At 41.9% G+C, this 20,368-nt stretch overlaps 1 protein-coding gene across 2 annotated transcripts in view; it reads left to right on the top strand.

Annotated features, from left to right (window-relative positions):
- Positions 1-20,368, top strand: part of KCTD15 (potassium channel tetramerization domain containing 15) — a 155,027-nt gene that overhangs the window by 8,380 nt on the left and 126,279 nt on the right. Inside the window, exons 2-3 of one of the 2 annotated variants that reach the window (XM_033942716.1) lie at positions 10,685-10,757; positions 12,822-12,997. In XM_033942716.1, the coding sequence (XP_033798607.1) occupies positions 12,834-12,997 (164 nt within the window). In that variant the 5' untranslated portion in view covers positions 10,685-10,757; positions 12,822-12,833. The remainder of the gene's footprint in view (positions 1-10,684; positions 10,758-12,821; positions 12,998-20,368) is intronic. The other variant, XM_033942715.1, reaches the window with a different exon arrangement.

The raw sequence follows: 20,368 nt of genomic DNA, 5'->3' as shown, positions 1-20,368 counted from the left end.
TAATGCTAAGGAAGTGTTTGCAAGAGCTTTGCCACAAGGAAGTGGGGACCTCGTGCTCCTCAGTGGCTGTAGTTAGCTTCTGTATCCTTTTCTAAGCAGTTTGGAGGATCCAGCTAGGAGTTTCATGCTAAATTCTGCTGGGTTGGAATCGTGAAGTAGTTTGCAGATCTGATTGGAATCGCCCAGTCAATCACAGGATCCTTTGAGATGTATGGCATGTCATGGTTCACCTTTTAGAGGCCTGCCTTTTTTTGAATAGCATTCTCGTTAGTCATTTTTGTCACTTTGAATTGGTAGCATCTTCTAAGAAGGAAATCTTGGGACATGGTTTACTTTGCCATAATGTTGCCTTTGAGGGAACAAGTTTGAGACTGACAATCCAAGATGGATCAATTGGGTAGCGGGCAGGTTATAACTGTGATACAAGTGGATTTGCTGACCACATGCCCTTTGCAGAATGCCAAATTTGCACTGCAATGAGACCAATGGATGGTGAGCTTTTTTCTCATACATCAGGTACACTACTGATGTTTTATTTCAGTGGTTGTATGAAAATGCCTAGATATGGCAGATTATGACGGCAGAAATTTTGTGCCCACTCTTTCAGAATGGGTGCTTCTACTAGTGCTGCCGTCAAATGACTCTTCCTTATCTCTATATAAAGGATTGGCAGATGGAGGTCTTCTGTATACAAAACTTACCGTATATTAGACTTGTGGACACAATGTTTCCTGCCTTAATGTAACAGTGCCTGTATTTTATTTTACAGGACTTCTGTCTGGATGAGGGACAGCATGGATTGTCAAATATGCATTTATCAAATGGATTGCCCATTGGGTAGAGGCAAGGTCTTATGGCCGTCATCTTGGTCTGGTTCCCAAGGGTGTTTGTGTCTATTGGATGGGTGCTGAGGAAATGAATTGGTCTTGGCTCATTCCTTTCCTTCATAAATGAGGGACAGAGTTAGTGTCCTCAAGTAATTATTACATACTTAGGTGGTAATGGCTTAGGAGTCCAGTCATGAATTAAGTTGATCCAAATGGCTGGGCATAATTTGTCAATCATTACACAGTCATTGATTGTTTGGTTTGACATTATCCCTCATCCATGTTACAAGTAGAAGAGAATGTGGGAGACAGGAAGGAAGTTAGTTAACAGAAAGCTTGCCCCTTGGGTAATGCAGTTTGGGGGTTTGCAAGGTACTATACTCTTGAGCAGAAGAACTTTGCCATTTTTCAAATAAAAATCCTTGCATACATTTGTCTGACATTGGTAATGATTTGTTTAAAAATAATTTGCAGGAAATTTTAGAAATTTTTTTCCCTGAACACGACTGACTGTTCGTTACCTGGAGTGTTCGTTACCTGGAGCAATTCATAAATAACTTCTCTGGGCTAATAGCAGGACTACCTAAGCCTAGGTTGTCGAAGTCACACTGATTTCATCAAGTTGATATCTGATGTAGCTGGGAGAGTGGTTCCTGGGCAGGACACTCCTTGTTGTATGGCGAGGGCATCTTGCATTCCAGTATGTGATATATTGTTTATTTACTTATTGGGATTTATTAACCGCCTTTATGAAGAGATTCACCTAAGGCAGTGTACAGTCAAAATAAAACTTACAATTTTGTCAACAGCATAACAGTAATAAATAGACCAAATTATAAGCATAAGTAAATTGAATCTTAATAAATACATTTTTTGGAATGGTTTCATGATAGTCTTATTATTAACAGCACTTAAATTCAACTAAGAGAAATAGAATACTAAAAGGAAGACACAATACTTATGAAGCATCTAATAAGAACAAATTACAAGATTCAAACATAGATATGACATTGTTTTTCTATAATACTGCTTATCCTATAGCTGATGTGTCAAATGCAGATATTAGATGGGGACAAGATGGGTGGGTATAGTGTGTTTTGGAATAAACAGATGGAAGGCTAAACTCAAGGCAAGTTGTTTATACAGTTAAATATCCTATAAGGAACTGATTTAGTTAGCGTGTGTGCCAAGCTACTCCTGGTGCAGAATGAGTGTATAAGGTAGTAAATCCCTCTCTATATTAAAGGCTTGAGTGAAGAGCCAGTCTTTCACCTGCTTTCTGAAGTAGAGGTAGTCTGGAGTTAGACAAAGCCCCTCTGAGATCAGTCTTGCTTATTTGAAGATAGACTGGATTCAGTAATTTGTTAGCTCTTAAGAGCTTCAGTTTGGTTCAGGTACCTATTCAATTTGTTTATTAAAGTGGCAGCCAAATTGCCACCATTTAATTAAGGTGCTATGTGTGATTGGTTAATCCTACTGTTGGGTTTATCTGGGCTGCATTGGGGTATTACAGTTACCTTAGGTAAAGCTTGGTTAGAAGTTATGGTAGGCTAATCAAGACTGCTTCTGCTTTCAGCAGGGTAACAGATGGGGATTTCTTACTTCTTGGTCACTTGGATTGGCTCACAAGGCCAAAATGTGAGCTATGAGACAACAGACACATCTGGTCACTTTATGCAAAGACAAAAGGGAATAAAGAGCCTCTTAATCTAATAGAGATGCTGATAGTTCTCCATGTTAACACTAGCCTAATGCTACAAAGTGAAGATGGGGGTTTCTGGTGTGTTTAACTTGGAGGAGGGGGGTGAGCCCTTTAAAGAGTATTACTTTGTCTCACTATCCCAAAATGTATCCTTAAAGCTAGATCTGCTAAATTGGGGTCACAAATGCTGAATGTGTGTGACACTGCATACCCATATCTAGATGGCTTCTTAGTGGCACTTCCACCTCAATATCCTGGACAGGCAAGGGGAGCTTTCAAGCAAAGCATATTGCATTTTAAAATCTGCATGGATTTATCAAATTGTACAGGGGAGCATCGGTATTAGTCACAATTGTTTTGTTTTTATCTTGACAACAATAAAACTTTATAAACAAAAGCGCTTTTATGTCCCAATTAAGCTACTCCCCATCTGTACTCTTCCTGATTTAACTTTGGCTCTCCCTTGAAAGTGCCCTCTTTGTTTGATTTTGCTTTTTCCCATTCTCCCTCCCAGCCTGCCTCAGATTTCTGCAGACTTTTACCTCTGCAGGCCCCCTTTCTGTCTCTGCTCTGGAATTAGTTTCACTAAATTCGCCCTACATGAACAGCAAGATTGGTTACAATGGCCGCAAGTTATGCACAGAGGTGGGAAAGCTTCATCGACCCCAAAGTTCTTAACGCTTCAGAAGTCTCTTACTTTTTCAGCAGAATCTGAAATGTATCATCTACTGTAATGTGCTTGCATTAAAGGAACATACTTCATGTAGGGCTTCAGAACAAGAAAGACAACACCCTGGAAAATTCTGCTATCTTTCAGCATTCTCTGCCCCGGGCTTAAAGCCCTGGGCATGGAGCTGAATGGAGCTCTTAGAACTGCCTTCTGTTTACCTTTTATGGCTAAAATAACAGCTTAGCAAAAGAGGCAACTTCATGGAGAAACGATTCAGTGAAATGATCTCAAGCTGTAGCAGCCTTGCTGGTTTAATCACCCCTAGAGAGATGAACAACTGTGAGCGCAATAGGACACAAAATCATTTTGTGTGTAAATGAGCATGGCTTTCTGATTATTTCACTCTGCACGGGCAAATAGTTTTTGCATGAAGTACTTATGTAGTTAGCTTTTAAAAGCATATTGAGAGAAGCTAGTGTTGAAAATACTAGGATGTGCAATTTTGGAGAGGAGGGGATTTAAGCATTCAGATAATTTTAGAATCTGTTTATTTTTGCATTGTAGTCTTCTGCTATTGAGCAGTGAAGGGTTATCCCCTGTGTTCCTGGTGGGGCTTTTTGATATGTTGTGTGCAATTAAAGATGGGAATCATTTTACATAGAACAGCCTAATCAAATGGTGCTTAATTGCTTTTTCTTTCTGTATAGAATGCATGCATCAGATTAACTTTGCATGCCAGCAGACATTTTGAGCAGTATAAATGTTTGTGCTGCAGGAAAGAAAGGTTAACAGTGGAGGCTTCATTTATTTAATCAGCGGCCTACCTTTTGTTAATGTCTTGACTTCTACTGTCAGCTATTAAGGAATAAATATACCCTTGTGAGAGATCTATGCAAAGTTCCGCTCAGAATACTTGAACATGCTAAAACCTATAGATTTTCCAAATTTCAGCATTCTCTCATTTGGCACATGGTATCGGTAGTTTATTACAGCCATATATGTTTTTTCCTGTTTCTAAGACCATTAACAATATTAGTCTTTTCCATGAGCAATTACAAATCTATTAATTAAAAAGTATGTAGCTTTTAGCATTCTCTTCCCTTGCGCCCAACATTCCTTCCCAAATGATAATAAAGGGTAACAAAAACAAACAAATATTTTGACACTGTTTTATTGGACTAACTTAGGGGCCCTTTTACTAAAGCTTAGCGCATGCTAATGGATATTATCATGTGCTGAATGCTGTACATTCTATTTTATACCTCTGTGCCTTAGCACATGCTGATGTCTATTAGCGTGGCTAAGCTTTAGTAAAAGGGCCTTTTTAATCTCAGATAGTCTTGTGGATATCTCAACCAGGTATTTTACATAAATTTGCACAACTTTTTGAAGGAGATGGAGAGGAGGGTTAGAAGTAAGAAATCTTTAAGTATTTGGTGTAATGTTTTTCAGCAGAATACTTTTACTCCAGGTACTTGGTAATGCTAACTGTTCCCTGTGCCTTGTGGAAGGGTCTCAAATTTGGTAAAACTCAGGCCCTGATTCTCCAAAGTGCATCCCGATTGTAGGCAGCTGTAGGCGTCCTACAGCTGTCTAATCAGCCAATCGGGATGCACGTTTTTTTAAAAAAAATGCTCCCCAGGCAGGCCTGAAGGCGCCTCCGGGAGCCTAGGGAGACCCGCAAGATGCCTAAGCTCGTCTAAAGGCCTTAGGCTGAACCTAGGCGGCCCTACGCGTCTCCCTAGTAGAGGAGAAGCTTAAAATGTAGGCCAGCAAAATGCTGGCCTACATTGTAAGTAGACGCGGCCGCTATATTTATCGCAGCAAGGGATCTCTCTGCCGCTATAAGTATAGCGGGCCGCGGCCTGTCCGATCGCTGGCAGGAGGATGCCCAGTCCCTCCTGCCCGAAGACGCACCCTCCCGACACTACCGACCGCCCCCCGACATTACCGATCTCCTCTCCCCCCTCCACCCGACAATATCTTTCGCTGGCAGGAGGGTGTCCGATCCCTCCTGCCCGAAGATGCACCCCTCCCCCCCCGGGCGCTAACAACCCCCCCACCAAACCTGTTCTTAGATGGGTCTTGCACGTCTTGAGCCGGCAGGCACGCCTCGTCGAAATGAAGCGGGCCCGCCCCTTCCCGGCCCATCCCGCCGAAGCCTAAGGCCTGATTGGCCCAGGCTCTAGAAGCCTGGACCAATCAGGCCTTAGGCATAGCTGGTCCGCCCATCCCCACTAAGTCTAAGGTCTGATTGGCCAATCAGGCCTTAGATTAAGTGGGGATGGGCGGACCCGCTATGCCTAAGGTCTGATTGGTCCAGGCTTCTAGAGCCTGGGCCAATCAGGCCTTAGGCTTCGGCGGGATGGGCCAGGAAGGGGCGGGCTCGATTCATTTCGACGAGGCGTGCCTGCCGGCTCAAGACGTGCAAGACCCATCTAAGAACAGGTTTGGTGGGGGGGTTGTTAGCGCCGGGGGGGGGGGTGCGTCTTCGGGCAGGAGGGATCAGACACCCTCCTGCCAGGGAAAGATATTGTCGGGGGGGAGGGGGGGAGATCGGTAATGTCGGGGGGCGGTCGGTAGTGTCGGGGGGGGCGGTCGGTAGTGTCGGGGGTGGGGTGTGTCTTCGGGCAGAGGGTTTGGGCACCCTCCTGGTCAGGGGGCCACGGCCCGCTATACTTATAGCGGCAGAGAGATCCCTTGCCGCGATAAGTGTAGCGGCCCGTGTCTAATCTAACCCGATTCTCTAACCCGCATCTGTAACATGGACGCCGGTTACAGAATCGGGGTTTAGTTTAGGCCGATTCTGAATAGGATGCCTCTCCCGGGCGTCCTATACAGAATCAGGGCCTAGGTGTCTTGCGGGCCTTGCCTTCAATATAGGCGGCCTGCCTGGGGAGCATTTTTTTTAAAAAAACGTGCATCCCGATTGGCTGATTAGACAGCTGTAGGACGCCTACAGCTGCCTAAAATCGGGACGCACTTTTAGAGAATCAGGCCCTCAGTGTTTTTTGGCGACATTGTAGTAATAATTAAGTACACAACAAGGAGTCATGAGGACAAGATGTCAGAAGTTCAGCCAAGGGTGTATAGTTCAAAAAATCACTTTACTGGAGAATATGTCACAATAGCTCAAAGACTCGACACTGGCAGTGTTTCGGCATATGTGCCTTTGTCACGAATCTGTCTCCAATGTAGGCACTATGAACATACGCACTTGAGTCAAAAAGCTGAAAAGTCTGGTGAAAGCAAGGTAGAAACTAGTTTCCACAGAAAAACTGAAGACTACTAGACACTAGTTTCTACCTTTTCACCAGACTTTTCAACTTTTTGACTCAAGTGCACGTGTTCATGGTGCCTACATTGGAGACAGACTCGTGATAAAGGCACATACGCCGAAACACTGCCAGTGTTGAGTTGTTCAGCTGTTAGAACATAAGCCGTGCCTCTGCTGGGTCAGATCTGAGGTCCATCATGCCCAGCAGTCCGCTCACGCGGCGGCCCATCAGGTCCAGGACCTGTATAGTAGCCCTCTATCTATACCTTCTATCCCCTTTTCCTTCAGAAAATTGTCCAATCCCTTCTTGAAATCCAATATCGTACCCTGTCCTATCACTCCCTCTGGAAGCACGTTGTGACATATTCTCCAATAAAGTGATTTTTTTGAGCTATACACCCTTGGCTAAACTTCTGACATCTTGTCCTCATGACTCCTTGTGTGCTTTCGTCTCATCGTTGAGGCCTGTCCTTGGCTTCTGATTCAGTATTAATAGTTGCCATGAGCCGAGCAGAGTAAAATAAAAAAAAAAAACCACCCCAAAAACCTCTTGCTTTGTAGGTCGTCAAAATTAAACATCTTAACAATGCTTCTCAACCCAGTCCTTGGGTTTGGGAATATGCATGATAGAGATTTGGATATAATGTGAGAGTGCTTGCAAATGTATCTCATGCATATTCATTGTGGATATCCTAAAAACCTGACTGGCTGGATGTGCCTCGGACTGGGTTGTGAACCCCTGCTTCACCACTGCTTCAACAGTGCATACAGTTGCCTCTTGTGCTATTTACACATCAGAGATGCACATACAGGTACAGGTCTACTCACACATTTCATGTTTGATTACTGACTCTTTGAGCTAAAAAGAATGATCCCGAGTTGCAGCATGATTATACACTCAAAAAGGGGATAAGGGGAATAATAGCTTATATCACTTGTATTGCACATATTGAATGTGTACTGTGGTAGAGAGGGAAATGATTGAGACATTTAAATATCTTCATGGCATTAATGTATAAGAGGTGAGCCTTTTTCAAATGAAGGAAAACTCCAGAATGAAAGAGCATAGAATATGAAGCTAGAAGTTACAGGCTCAGGAGAATCTAAGAAATTACTTTTTTATGGAAAGGTTGATAGATGGAAGATGGCGTCTTAGCAGGACGGACGCTGTGAGGCTCCAAGTTCGGGGAACTTTTCTTCAAAAAATTTACATTTTGAAACAGCAATTAGATGGGTAAGAGGAAGGGGAAAGTCAGGACTTACTCATCTGAGTCCGCTCTGATTCCCCTTTCCACCATCGACTGGTTTGTGACCCACATGGCGTACCCCCCCCCCCCAGTATGGGTGCTGGTGAAGAGGTGGTCTTACCCATGCTCAATGTTACACTGAACCCAGAGGAGAGACTTCCGCCCTTGGATCCAGGCATTGAGCCTGCGGGGAGAGGGGAACCCCGTGGATTTCTCATCACCAGAAGGGAGTGATCGAGGCTTGAGAGGAGATATTGATGCATTGAGCACCAGAATGGGAGCAGAGATTGAGCTCCCCTTGGATATCAAAGGTACTGTGGGTGGCGCACTGCCCCGATAGAATGCCAGGTCTGTGAAACAGGATCAGCAGCAGGATACTGGTGAGCACATCATATCCCCAATGGTAAAATCTGCTCATGTCACTCTCGATTCCATCTGGGATGCTGTTGCGCGCTTGGAGAAAATTTTTACTGGTAACAAAGTTTTGGTAGATAATTCTTTGCAAGATATAAAAACCAGAATTACCACCCAGGAAGTGAAATTTACCGAGTTAGAGGAAAAAAAATGGAGGACACTCAGCAGGATCTTAAAGAATGTAAGACTAACACCACTGACTTTTAGTCAGGGGTTAGTGGGACTAAAAAATAAAGTTAAGAAAATGGAGAATTATACCCGCAGGTTAAATCTACGTTTTGTTAACTTTCCTCAATCCAAGAATATTTCTCTAATCTAATCTAATACTTAGGTTTGTATACCGCATCCCATTGAACTGCTTAAGAAATATCTGATGGAAGTTCTCGAGCTTCCTAAGGAAGCGGTGCCTCCGTTTTCCAGAATTTACTTTGTTCTGGTGACAATCTCAGGTCCAGGGAGATTTGTCCTTGGACAGTTTAAATGTCACTCTGTTACTGGAAACACCTTTAGAGGAAGAAAGTATAAGATCTACCCTCCTGGTGACATTTGTTTTTGAGTCTGACAAAGACTGGGTAATGAGGCTGTATTTTTGTAATAATGATAAATTGTTTTGGGGAGGAAAAGTGTGGGTATTTCCCGATGTTGTGAAAAGAGAAGAGAGAGCAGTTTTTGTTGTTGCGCCCTCAGGTGTTATCCCTGGGAGCCCATTTCTTCTTACGTTTTCCCTGTAAATGTTTAATTTTGTATGAATCAAATAGGTATCTTTTCTTTGATCCCAAACAATTGAAGGCTTTTCTTGAAAATAAGCGCAAGATACAGGTCCAGGTAGGGACCCAAGGGAAGAAATAGGAGATTAGCTAAAAGAGGAAGGATGTTTAAATTAATTTAGTCCTATTTGAGATGTTGTCAATTGTTTAGTATTATTTCTTAATTTTGTTGTGCCTCTTTTTCCTGATAATTTTCTCCCTCTTTTATATAGTGGATTTACCTATATGACTATTTTTGATACACAATTTTCATGATTATATGTTTGTAATAGCTATTTTCTGAGTAACTAAACAAGACTTCTCAGTATACAAATAAGCGAAATGTAAATCTGGCTTATAAAGAGAGTTAAGTGTTCACATACACAGTTGAAAGCTAAGTGGGAACTTTTTTCTCTCTTTTGCCATTGAAAATATGTTTGAGTGTTTGAACAATATGTTCATTTTAAGCTCTTTTTCAAAATAACTCATACACAGTGATGGGGCGGTGGGTTTGGCTATAGGAGCTAACGCTCTTGGTCAAATTTCACAATTCTGAGTGTATGTGAACACTTAACACTCTTTATAAGCCAGATTTACATTTTGCTTATTTGTATACTGAGAAGTCTTGTCTAGTTACGCAATATTACTTTGACTTCCTTGCTCTTTAAGCTACAACACACACTCTCTATTATATTCAGTGTGACATAGCTATTTTCTGAGGCATGTAATATGTTAGAATTCAATTAAAATTGAATAAATAAATGAATTTTTTAAAAAAAGAAAGGGTGATAGATGCATAGAATAATCTGCTAGCAGAAGTGATGGAGACAGACTGTATCTGAATTCAAGAAAGTGTGGAACTGGCATGTGAGAACTTTCAGGAAGAGGAAGAGATGGGCAGACTGGATGGGCCATGTTTCTATGTACAGACACATGGGGTAGTCCATTCTCTGTGGAGTTTATACACAGTGCTGTCTTAATTCTGTGATGTAATCTGACTTTTCAGAAGAGGTGTTCTGTGTGCAAACTTGATTGTCAGGGAGCCAGCAGTACCATTACTCCTAAACGGACCAAATTGCTTTCAGTAAAGCAAATACTCGAATACTAATAAATCTTGACTGGCTAATTGCAGAAAGAGAGAGAACAAGCATGCCTCGCAAGACTAGACACTGGTCCAAGGAGTTGGGGGTAGAGGGAAGGATGTCAGGTCAAAAGCGCGCTGGGACAAAGGCGCGTGCCGCCGCGCCGCTCTAAATTACTGTTTTTAGCGCTCAGACGGGAGGGCGTGCGGGGGGAACCCCCCACTTTACTTAATAGAGATCGCGCCGTGTTGTGGGGGGTTGTAACCCCCCACATTTTACTGAAAACTTCACTTTTTCCCTGTTTTTAGGGAAAAAGTTCAGTTTACAGTAAAATGTGGAGGTTACAACCCCCCATAACGCCGGCGCGATGTCTATTAAGTAAACTGGGGGGGTTCCCCAACAAAAACCCCCGTCGGAGCCCCTAAAAACTGTAATTTAGAGCGGCGCGCGCTGCGCTCAATTGTCGGCGCACGCTTTTGTCTTTCGCGCCGTTGTCTATGAACCGAGGGAAGGGTTGGAAGTATAGGGCCTTGGGTTCCTAAGGGAATGAGACTTCTGTCTAGTGCAGTGTATCTCAAACTGTGTGCCTCCTGAGATTCTAAGTGTGCCACAGCACACTGAGGAAGAAGAGAGGCACCTTCCAACTGACTTCCCTACGCGATACAGTGCCAGCGCTGCCCAATTCACCGAAGGCCTGCATGTTTCCCCCTTCTCTCTAGTGTCCTCCGGCTTCCCCCTGGCCTCCCGGTCTCGCCTTTAAAGCTAATTACAGCAGCCTGCAGAGGATTGCCGGTAGGTAAAATGATTTTATTTTCAATATAACGATTGAAATGTGTCAGTTTTGAAAATTTATATCTGCTGTGTATATTTTATGTATATGAAAAATGAATGGAAAAAGTTGCATTACAATTAGTAAAGGGGATGGGATCTGGGGCAGAGCTTGGGTGGGCCTAGGGAGGTCTGTGTTTGGGGTACTCCAGTTGATATTTGTTAGATTTAGGAGGTATTTAGCTTGAAGTAGTTGAGAAACACTGCTGTAGGCAATCAGTTGGCGCCAGTGTCTCTCCTTCTCTCCGGCCCTATTCCCTGCTGGAACCCCCTACTGGTATCTCAGGGCCCATCTGGAGGGCCTCTGCACATGCACGGACGTCGACATGATGATGTCATGCATATGCGTGATGTCATCACGGCGACGTTCGTGCACTGCTGGGTGCCTCAAGCTGTGGCCACTACCTTTTAAAAGTGTGCTCTAGCTCGAGAAAGTTTGAGAGACAATGGTCTAGTGGAATATATGGGCTAAATGAATCAGGAGGCCTAGCTAGCATATCCAAATTTAGATTAGTTTTCTTAGTGTTTGCAAGAGCTTTGCCACAAGATCAGCAACTGCTTTGGCAAGTCTTCAGTCTACAAAAGTATATATGAGGGAGAACATTCTGAATCGCAGGAAACCTGGCCAGCTCCAGCAGGAGAGAGTAGAAGGTGTTGTGTTTTTGGTTTTGTTGGGGGGGGGTTGTGGTACAGGATAGAAAGTATTTTACTGATGTCAGGATGATTGGGAGCACGACCCATGCACATAATACCAGCAAAATTAGATTAGATTCAGAAAGGTCTGGTAACTGTAATGTTTTACATATGTTCCTTCTGAAATAGGGAGGGTGGGAGAAAAGGAAGGGTCCAGTGTGAAGTTAAAAAAAAAAAAAAAAAATTAGAAATTTACAAAAGAGAGGGATTTTTCCCTATTGGGTATAAATATTGTCTGTAGTGGATTTTGTATTTACTGTAGCTAGTAAAACTTATATTTTTAAAAGAATTTGTTGGGTATGTTTTGAGTTGAATTTTTTTTATTTTGCAAGTCACCTAAAATCTATATCCAAATCTCATCCTTAGAGTTGCTAAAATGTTTCCTGTCAAAAAGAGTAACTTTTGGAAATGAGGGTTTAAGGATTCAAGTTCAATTTATTTAAAATACCGCAAATATGAAACCAGGGTTAAAATCTAAGTGGTTTACAAAGTCATATAAAAAAAAGGAGGGTTAGGGAACAAACTAATACCAGTACAAGGACAAAATCAACAAGCATCAAATAGGAGAGAGCGAGATGTAAATTACAATTAAATCTAGGTGTGGAAATACAGGTAGCCATTCATTTAAAGTATGTCGTTCAAGTACAATAGCTGGATTTTCAAAGTAATGCTGGGAGCTGATTAGCAGTGCTCAGTCTGGGTTCTGTTTTCCCCGTCTCAAGCTGTCTCTGCACAGTGAATATTCCTGGTTCCCTTTTATCGAACACTAAAGCATTAAGATTTAACCAGCCAGAAACAATTTTGTTTGCAGTTATTAAAAAGAAAACCAACAAAAAAAACCCCAACAACCTAAAAAAATGCTCTTAATTGGATGTGAAATTTACTACATGTAGAAGCTAAATGCCCCAGGAGCTGAGGAAGTCACTAATTTAGAGGTGTCTCGTTATTGAGACAAACTTGCAAAAACCCCTGAATCCCAATTCACAAATTAGTTATTCGTTTGTCAGGGGATATTTCACATCTAACACGTAAGCCCGCGACCTTTAATTAGAATTTTGCAGTTTGTTTTATGCCCCTTGAGGCTGACACCTTGAAAAAAAAAATTTTTTTCTTGATTTCTTATTGCTAATAAGCATCTTTTTCTTACCCTCTGGTACTTTAAAGAAAATGATGCAAATACACTTAATTACAGCAGTGGCAATAATTTGTTAGCCGAATATTTGATCAGGCAGATGCACAAAACAATCTGATTAGATCTCTGATCACCCTGGAAGCAGAGGTAATTCACCCCTTGCATGTGAAAGAAACTCTTCTTTTTCTCATCCATCTTGGCAGGAGGGAAGAAGCATGTCCCGTCTCTCCCTGACTCGCTCTCCTGTTTCTCCCCTGGCTGCTCAAGGAATTCCTCTTCCAGCTCAGCTCACCAAATCCAATGCGCCAGTGCATATCGATGTAGGAGGGCACATGTATACCAGCAGCCTGGCAACCCTCACCAAGTACCCTGATTCCAGGTAAGACCTCCCTGTTTTCATTCTGGGCTCTTTCAGCTGTTTAGTGAAATTCACAGTTCTGTAAGAAGACCGTTTGAGAAAGGCACATTACACTTTAACCAGCTATGTAGATTGCTTTTATGTGTTACCATTGATTATTTGTACCCATTTTTGGCATTTTTATATAGTTTTTGAAATACCTGTTAAGAAAATCTTAAATTTATTCTCCCTTGGGTGGGCACTATTTCCAGCTTGAAATGGAGATCATCTATAGAGAAAGCTCTGGAGAATTTATAGCTGCTTCTTGGGGTAAGTACAAGACATTGGGGAGAAATTATAGTCATGTTATCATAAATAATAATAATAGTTTATATACCGCAGGACCATGAAGTTCTATGCGGTTTACAATGATTACAAGATGGTACAATTTGAGTGGAATAAACAGAGTTAAGAGCTAGTGATTAACAGTTATTTTGGAGTAAGAATTGTACAGGTCAGCTGCCTAAATACTTCAGGAACAGATATGTTTTTAGGCGTTTCCTAAATTCCCCATACATAGTAGGCATAAGCAATTGATCTAGATCTTTACCCCATAATGCTGCCTGATGTGAGAAAAGGTGTTGATGATGTCTTTTAAGGGATCTTCAATTTAAGTGTGTGAATTTTTTTATTGCTAACATTGAGCGAACAGAATGACCCCATGCACCAAACCTAAACTGTTGCATATAAAGGATTGGTATATTTTATTTGCATCTACACATTAGCTCAAAGTGGTGTATAAATATTGCATGCAATTATTTATCATGCATACTAATTATGCAGCTAGTGAGGATTACTTAATCCTTGTCAATACTTTACATATATAATCAGCAGGGAATTTTAGTCTGATTGCTTACTAAGCATAAATTTGCAATGAAACACATGTTTACCAAAGTAAGTGTTTGGGGGGGGGGGGGAGTTGGGGGGAGGGTTACTCAAACGATTTTGGAAATGTTGTAAAATCTTTTAGCAGTGCCTGAGTATAGAGATTGTCATTCTTAACATCATGAGCCAGGTCAGGTGTTTTGGGGCTTTGTAGGAATCCTGTATTGATACATATTTTGATCTAAAATAGGTATTGGTCTGGACGGATTCTGAAGCCCATTGTTTTCGAGCTTTCTATACATTTAGTTCCTTTAAACAGCTTAGGACAGTAGCGGAAAGTTGCAGAAATATTGTATATAAAGCCTCAGAATAGGTTCCTTTTTGTTTAAAAAATTTCAAGCCCTCTGTTAAGTTCTGATTAATTATTTCAGTCCATATATATTTAAACTGTGCAAAATAATTGTGATGGATCGTATCTGTGGCAGCAAACTCCTAACTCCTGTTAATGCATCCCCTGAAGAGAATAACAAAAATATTGGTTGATTTTGGTTCTGATATTGTCATAAAACCTATGGCTGGTATTTGAATTAAAAGAAACAAATGTTTGTATACAGTTGGAGAAATAGCTATTAAAATATCAACAATGTCTTGGTATTCGTAGCAGCTCTAGAAAGAGCTCCAACAGTCCAAATAAGTCTCAGCATTCCAACCAGCCGCACTCTTATTACGCATTTGTTCCCATACTGCCATCTGTAACATGATAGCCCTCTATTAAAAAAAAAAAAAAATATCAACAATGTCGATAAAACCAGGGGATAGAAAATTCATGACTAGGACTAGTTTTAAATGTAGGGAAAAAATAAAAGGTTGAACAATTTCTATGCCTTGCTTACTCTATTCTGAAATATTGCATCTTTGATCCAGAGAGCAACTTTTTCTTATAAACTTCTGACAGGAAAAAAGTGCAACCACAAATTTTCAGTAGAAAGCACTGTGAGTCTTTTACCTAGGAATATTACATTGTAAGAGCTGAGTAAGAGGGTCCCAAAGCAGCTTTCTTTTCCAGACGTTTTCATTTACACAATCTTTTTTTGGTTGGGACAAAAGGCAAGCTTTTTCAGAACAATTCAGACAAGCTGACTGGCAGCCTGTTGCTGCTTTCTCTCTGTATTTCTGTGATTTCGTATTGCTGGAAACTTAAATTAGACCCAGAGTGTTTTCTTAATCTTTCTGGTTTTTGTTTCTTTGAAAATTAGAAATAGGGACACATTTCTGTAAAATTTACCATATAGGCAGTAGACATGGATGATCCATAGCAAAGGGCAGGCATATTGAAATTGGCACATGCTATGCAGAATTACCGTATTTTCACCCATATAACGCACGCGTTATACACGATTTTACAAACCGTGCGCGTTATACGTGTGAGCGCGTTTTACAACTTTTTTTTTTCAATCTGATCGGCATCTCCCCTGCGAACTGGCATCCTCCCCCCCGCTCGCTTACCTGCGTTTTACAACTTTTTTTTTTCAATCCAATCGGCATCCTCCCCCCCACTCGCATCACCCCCCCCCCCCCCGCGATCCTACATCCCCCCAGCACCGCAAAACATCTCTTACCCGATTGGGCACCAGCACCAATGCACAGGACGTGCCAGTGCCCGAAGATCCTCCCTCGTTGGTTTGGGCTGGGCTGGGCTGGGCGGTGCGGTGCAGGAGAGATCCTCCTTCTTCCTGCGCCGGGCTGGACTAGGCTTTGAGCATGCGCAAATGCTCAAAGCCTAGTCCAGCCCGGCGCAGGAAGAAGGAGGATCTCTCCCGCACTGCACCGCCCAGCCCAAACCAACGAGGGAGGATCTTCGGGCACTGGCACGTCCTGTGCATTGGTGCTGGTGCCGGTGCCCAATTGGGTAAGAGATGTTTTGCGGTGCTGGGGGGATGTAGGATCGCGGGGGAGGGGGGGTGACGCAAGCGGGGGGGAGGATGCCGGTTCGCAGGGGGGATGCCGATCGGATTGAAAAAAAAAAAGTTGTAAAACGCGGGTAAGCGAGCGGGGGGGAGGATGCCGGTTCGGAGTAGGCGGGAGGAGGTTTTAGCATGCGCGGTATACGCGTGTGCGCGCTATATTAAATTTTTTTACATAAATTTGTGTTCCCCGCGCGCTATACCCATGTGCGCGTTTTACACGGGTGCACGGTATATGGGTGAAAATACGGTATAGGGACTGAAGTTTCTGGAGAATGGGAGAGCCCTTCTGCTAAGGTTCACATTTGAATAACTAACAAGTTTTTAGGTAATCATGGTGTTTCTGGTTAATATTCTGGTAAGTGTTGCACTGCGTGTGTGACAGCTGTGGGGCATTGAGAATAGCCATACTGGGTCAGAGCAGTGGTCTATCTAGTCCAGTATCCTGTTCTACAGTGGCCAATCCAGGTCACACGTACCTGGCAGAAACCCAAAATAGTAGCAACATTCCAGAACCCCAAAGAGTAGCGAGATTCCATACAGAATCCCAAATAGTAGCAACAAGTTCCAGAGCTTAACTATTATTTGAGTGAAAAAATATATATTTCAGATAGTATTAAAAGTATTTCCATGTACAGTAATTTCATTGAGTGTCCCCTAGATTCTGTATTTTTAGTCTTTGTACATTGGAGCGCTCGTTGTTGAAAATATACTTTACCATTACCATTTCTCATCTGAAACAACTCTAGATTACCGCCCATTGTATTGGTACAGTTTACCATATTAAGGGGTTGTTTTTGCATATGTGCATGCTACCTATGGACTAAAAAATAATTTTTATATTTTAGAGCTGGATGGCAGGTCTGGGAGTAGAGAATAGGCATGTTTTGTGCTAATTGGTTAGCACAGGTGCTTTGCAGTGTGCTAAACCGATTAGTGCATGTTTAGCTTATCAACCCTGAGGCCCTGATTCTACAAATGGCACCTAGGCTTGGCGCCACCAAGCGTCTAGATTGGCGACCTCTAGCCAAATTCATGTGGAACTCAAAATTGCTTAATTGGCATGGTAATTGACCACACCATTAAAAGCTAATTAATTACTAATTATGAGTCTGGCGTAGTGCTTACCGGTACCTAACCAAACTGTAAGTGTGGTTAGGGCAGAGAATAGGCATGGTATGACTTAGATGTCAATAAGTTTAGTCCAAGAATACCATGGCCTAATATACCAGCTCTTACCATTGACGCCTGCTGGCACTTAAGTCATTAGGCACTATTCTGTAAACAGTGCTTAGCGGTTGATTGACAATCATGCTGAATGGTACCGTTTAGTGCTGCTTAGTAAAAGGGTCCCTAATTTTGTTGCTGCTTGAGCTACAAACATTTTTGTATTCCAAGTAGAAAAATGTGGGGTATTTTCCTCTGTATATTTGGCTTTTGTTATTGTGACTGTTCCAGATAGCTAGGAATGTCAGATTTTGTAAGGTTTCACACCAAGTGATGTGCTGTCTGGAACAAAGAGTAGGGCTCGGTGAGGCACAGTCCCTTCATCAGTTTTTGGTATCCCAGGACAAGCAGGCAGCATATTCTGACGAATGGGTGACGTCACCGACGGAGCCCGGTAAGGACCACTTCAAAAGTGCATCGCCACTTTAAGTGTTTAGAAAGTTTGTGATAGCCCGAACCACGCATGCGTGAGTGCCTTCCCGCCCGACGGGAGTGCGGTCCCTCAGTTTCTTAGTTTCTGCGGAGCTAAGAAGTCGCTTATCAACAGCCGTTAATAGTTTTTCGCTGCCTTCCCGCTCATACGGCTTATTTTCTGACTTTTTTGTCAGTGTTTGTTTTCTTTCTTTCCTTTTTATAGTTTAAAAAAAATTTTTTTTTACTTTCTCACTTTCGTGGGTTCGGCCGGCGGGCCCTGTTCCACTCCTCAAGCCTCGACCTTCAATTTTGCCGAGACCTTTTTTCCCTCAATGTCCTGTCCTCAAACAGGTTTTAAGATGTGTGCTCGCCCTATTTACATCACAGATCCACATCGCTGGTGTCTCCAATGTCTGGGGCCAGAGCATAGGGCTGAATCTTGCACTCGTTGTTTCTCCCTCCCTCCCTCCAGGGGACCCTTAAAAATCATCAGATTCAGCAACGTCTTTTCTTTGGTCCCGTTATGGAGGGTGATTCGACACCAGTACCGATGTCGGGGTCCACACCGAAATCGACACCGCAACATCCGACGTCTTCGAAGTTGCATGTAGTGGGTAAGCTGGCTAAGAAGCCTTTCCCCACCCCTTCGAGTCCTCGGGTCACTTCAGCAGATTAGGCAGTGCTTAGGGCAGCAAAGAACCTCTGCAATGAAGGCAAAGCAATACATCCTGAGAGCCACATAAACTCAAAGAAATATCAGCGCTTATCTGAACCTGCCATTTTATAGGACTTTTGTTTTAAACATGATTGATTAAAATTGTGATAATGTGGGCATAGTGGAAGCACTGAGCCTCCACAGAAACATCCAGACAAAGGGAGAAAAGTAAATGAAAAATCTCTTTATTGAGTTGTAGTATAGTAGGGTTTTTTTTGTGTGTTGTAAAATGGTTTGTTAAGTTTCCTTTGTAGTTTTATGTACTTTATTTTTTACTATGTTTAGCCACCTAGGGACAGGCAGGGTTTAAATTTTATTTATTTATATATATATATATATATATATATATATAGCTTCAGACAAAAATACCAGCTGGCTGTCTTGCAATTAGTCTCTTGTGGGACACTGAAAGGTATGCCCTAGATTGGCATTTGGCTAAACTCAAATCTGGTATGTAGCAGCTCAAAAAGAATAGAGAATGGCATTGGGCTTGTGCAGATGAGGACAGAGGTTGCGGGGATGAGAATAGAGAGATTCCATGGGGATGGGGACAAATTTGTTTCCATGTCATTCTCTATTATATAATCTGAAGCCTAATTTTAATGACAATGTCTGTTCCTACCTTGGCATTCTTCTATATTCTTACACACACTTAACTTTCCATTGCCCCAGGTACCATAGTTAGATTGTGAGCCCATCAGGACAGACAGGGAAAATACTTAGGGCTCCTTTTACGAAGCCACGTTAGCAGCTTTATCGCACGCATCTTTTTAGCGCACGCTAACCCCCGCGCTAGCCGAAAAACTACCACCTGCTCAAGAGGAGGTGGTAGCGGCTAGCGCAGCTGGCAAATTAGTGCACGCTATTATGCGCGTTAAACCGCTAACGCAGCTTCGTAAAAGGAGTCCTTAGAGTACCTAATAAAGAAAATTGTGTACCGCCCTGAACTTCTCCAGGATAGAGCAGTATACTTAATTATGAAAATCTTGGAGGGTTACAGACTAGAGTCCTAAAAGTGAATTGAGAGGGGAGTGTAAGGCTGAAGGTTTACTTAGGGTGCTCACTACCCTTGCTTTGGCTCTTTCAGGAATCCGTCAGTCAGTCCAGCAGGATCCCAAGAAGAAGATCCATTCCTTGTGCTTCCATCCAAAGATAAATGATGGCCTTCTGAAGTCTACTTGTTTAATAACACAGGCCAACAATAAAAAAAAAATCTTGGTGCCTTGGAATTTTTGGGCCTGTTTTGGGGTTATTTGGGGCACTGATTCAGAAAATTGCATTGGATAGACCGCATCAGCTCTAGTTTCTTAGATATGATTGAATTTATTAATTTTTTTACCACTATTTAAAAGGTCTCTTCTGCGGAGATCACCATCTAACCTTTGAGAAAAAATATGTTTCTTCGTATTGTGGAAACTCTGCACTATTAAAAACTATTTTGATTCAGTATCTTTCAGACTATTGGTTCAGTCTTTAATACTGAGTATCCTTGATTATTGTAGCATCATATATATGGGATCTTATAAGAGAATTATCAAAAGATTGAGCATTATTCAGAATTTGACAGTTCATCTCATTTTTGGTCTGAATAAAACAGATCATGTTAGACCCTACTATAAAAAATTGCTAGAATTGTTTTCAAGTTTGCTTGTATGCATTTCAAAACTTTATCTGGTTTGGCTCCAAACTACCTTTTATACCATTTTGATCTTGCTGGCATTGTACTGGATGTACCCGTATATTTCATGTGTTTACCTTTCCTACATTGAAATGTGTTTATAAGAGGTTCCTGGATAGGACTCTTTCATTTCAAGCTGGTAAACTGAATGACTGGTTAAGTGAATCTATTTTGAAAGCTTTTTCCTACCAACCTTTCAGAAGAACAGTAAAGACCTATCTCTTTGATAAATTTGTTTAACTTTATAATTATACTGCTGTATTTCGATTGCTGTTTGTAACTTTGCTGTCTGTCAGCTGTCTCTATTACTGTGAACCGCTTTGAACTGCTTATGGTATTGCGGTATATAAAATTATTATTATTATATGGAGAATGTTCTGTATCTCAAAAACTAGAGCTGATAGGAGAAAACTGGTGCCAGCAATATACCCAGAAACAAGTCTAACATTTGAGGTACCAAAATGGGTGTTGGCCAGTATAATAGTTCATTGACTTCTCTAGGAACTTGCTCAAACCTTTTTCAAAACCAG

The sequence above is a fragment of the Geotrypetes seraphini genome, chromosome 4 (assembly GCF_902459505.1).
Source record: "Geotrypetes seraphini chromosome 4, aGeoSer1.1, whole genome shotgun sequence".
Classification (NCBI taxonomy): Eukaryota; Metazoa; Chordata; class Amphibia; order Gymnophiona; family Dermophiidae; genus Geotrypetes; species Geotrypetes seraphini.
Note: the sequence above shows the minus strand (reverse complement) of the source record. Positions and strands in the feature narration are given on the sequence as shown.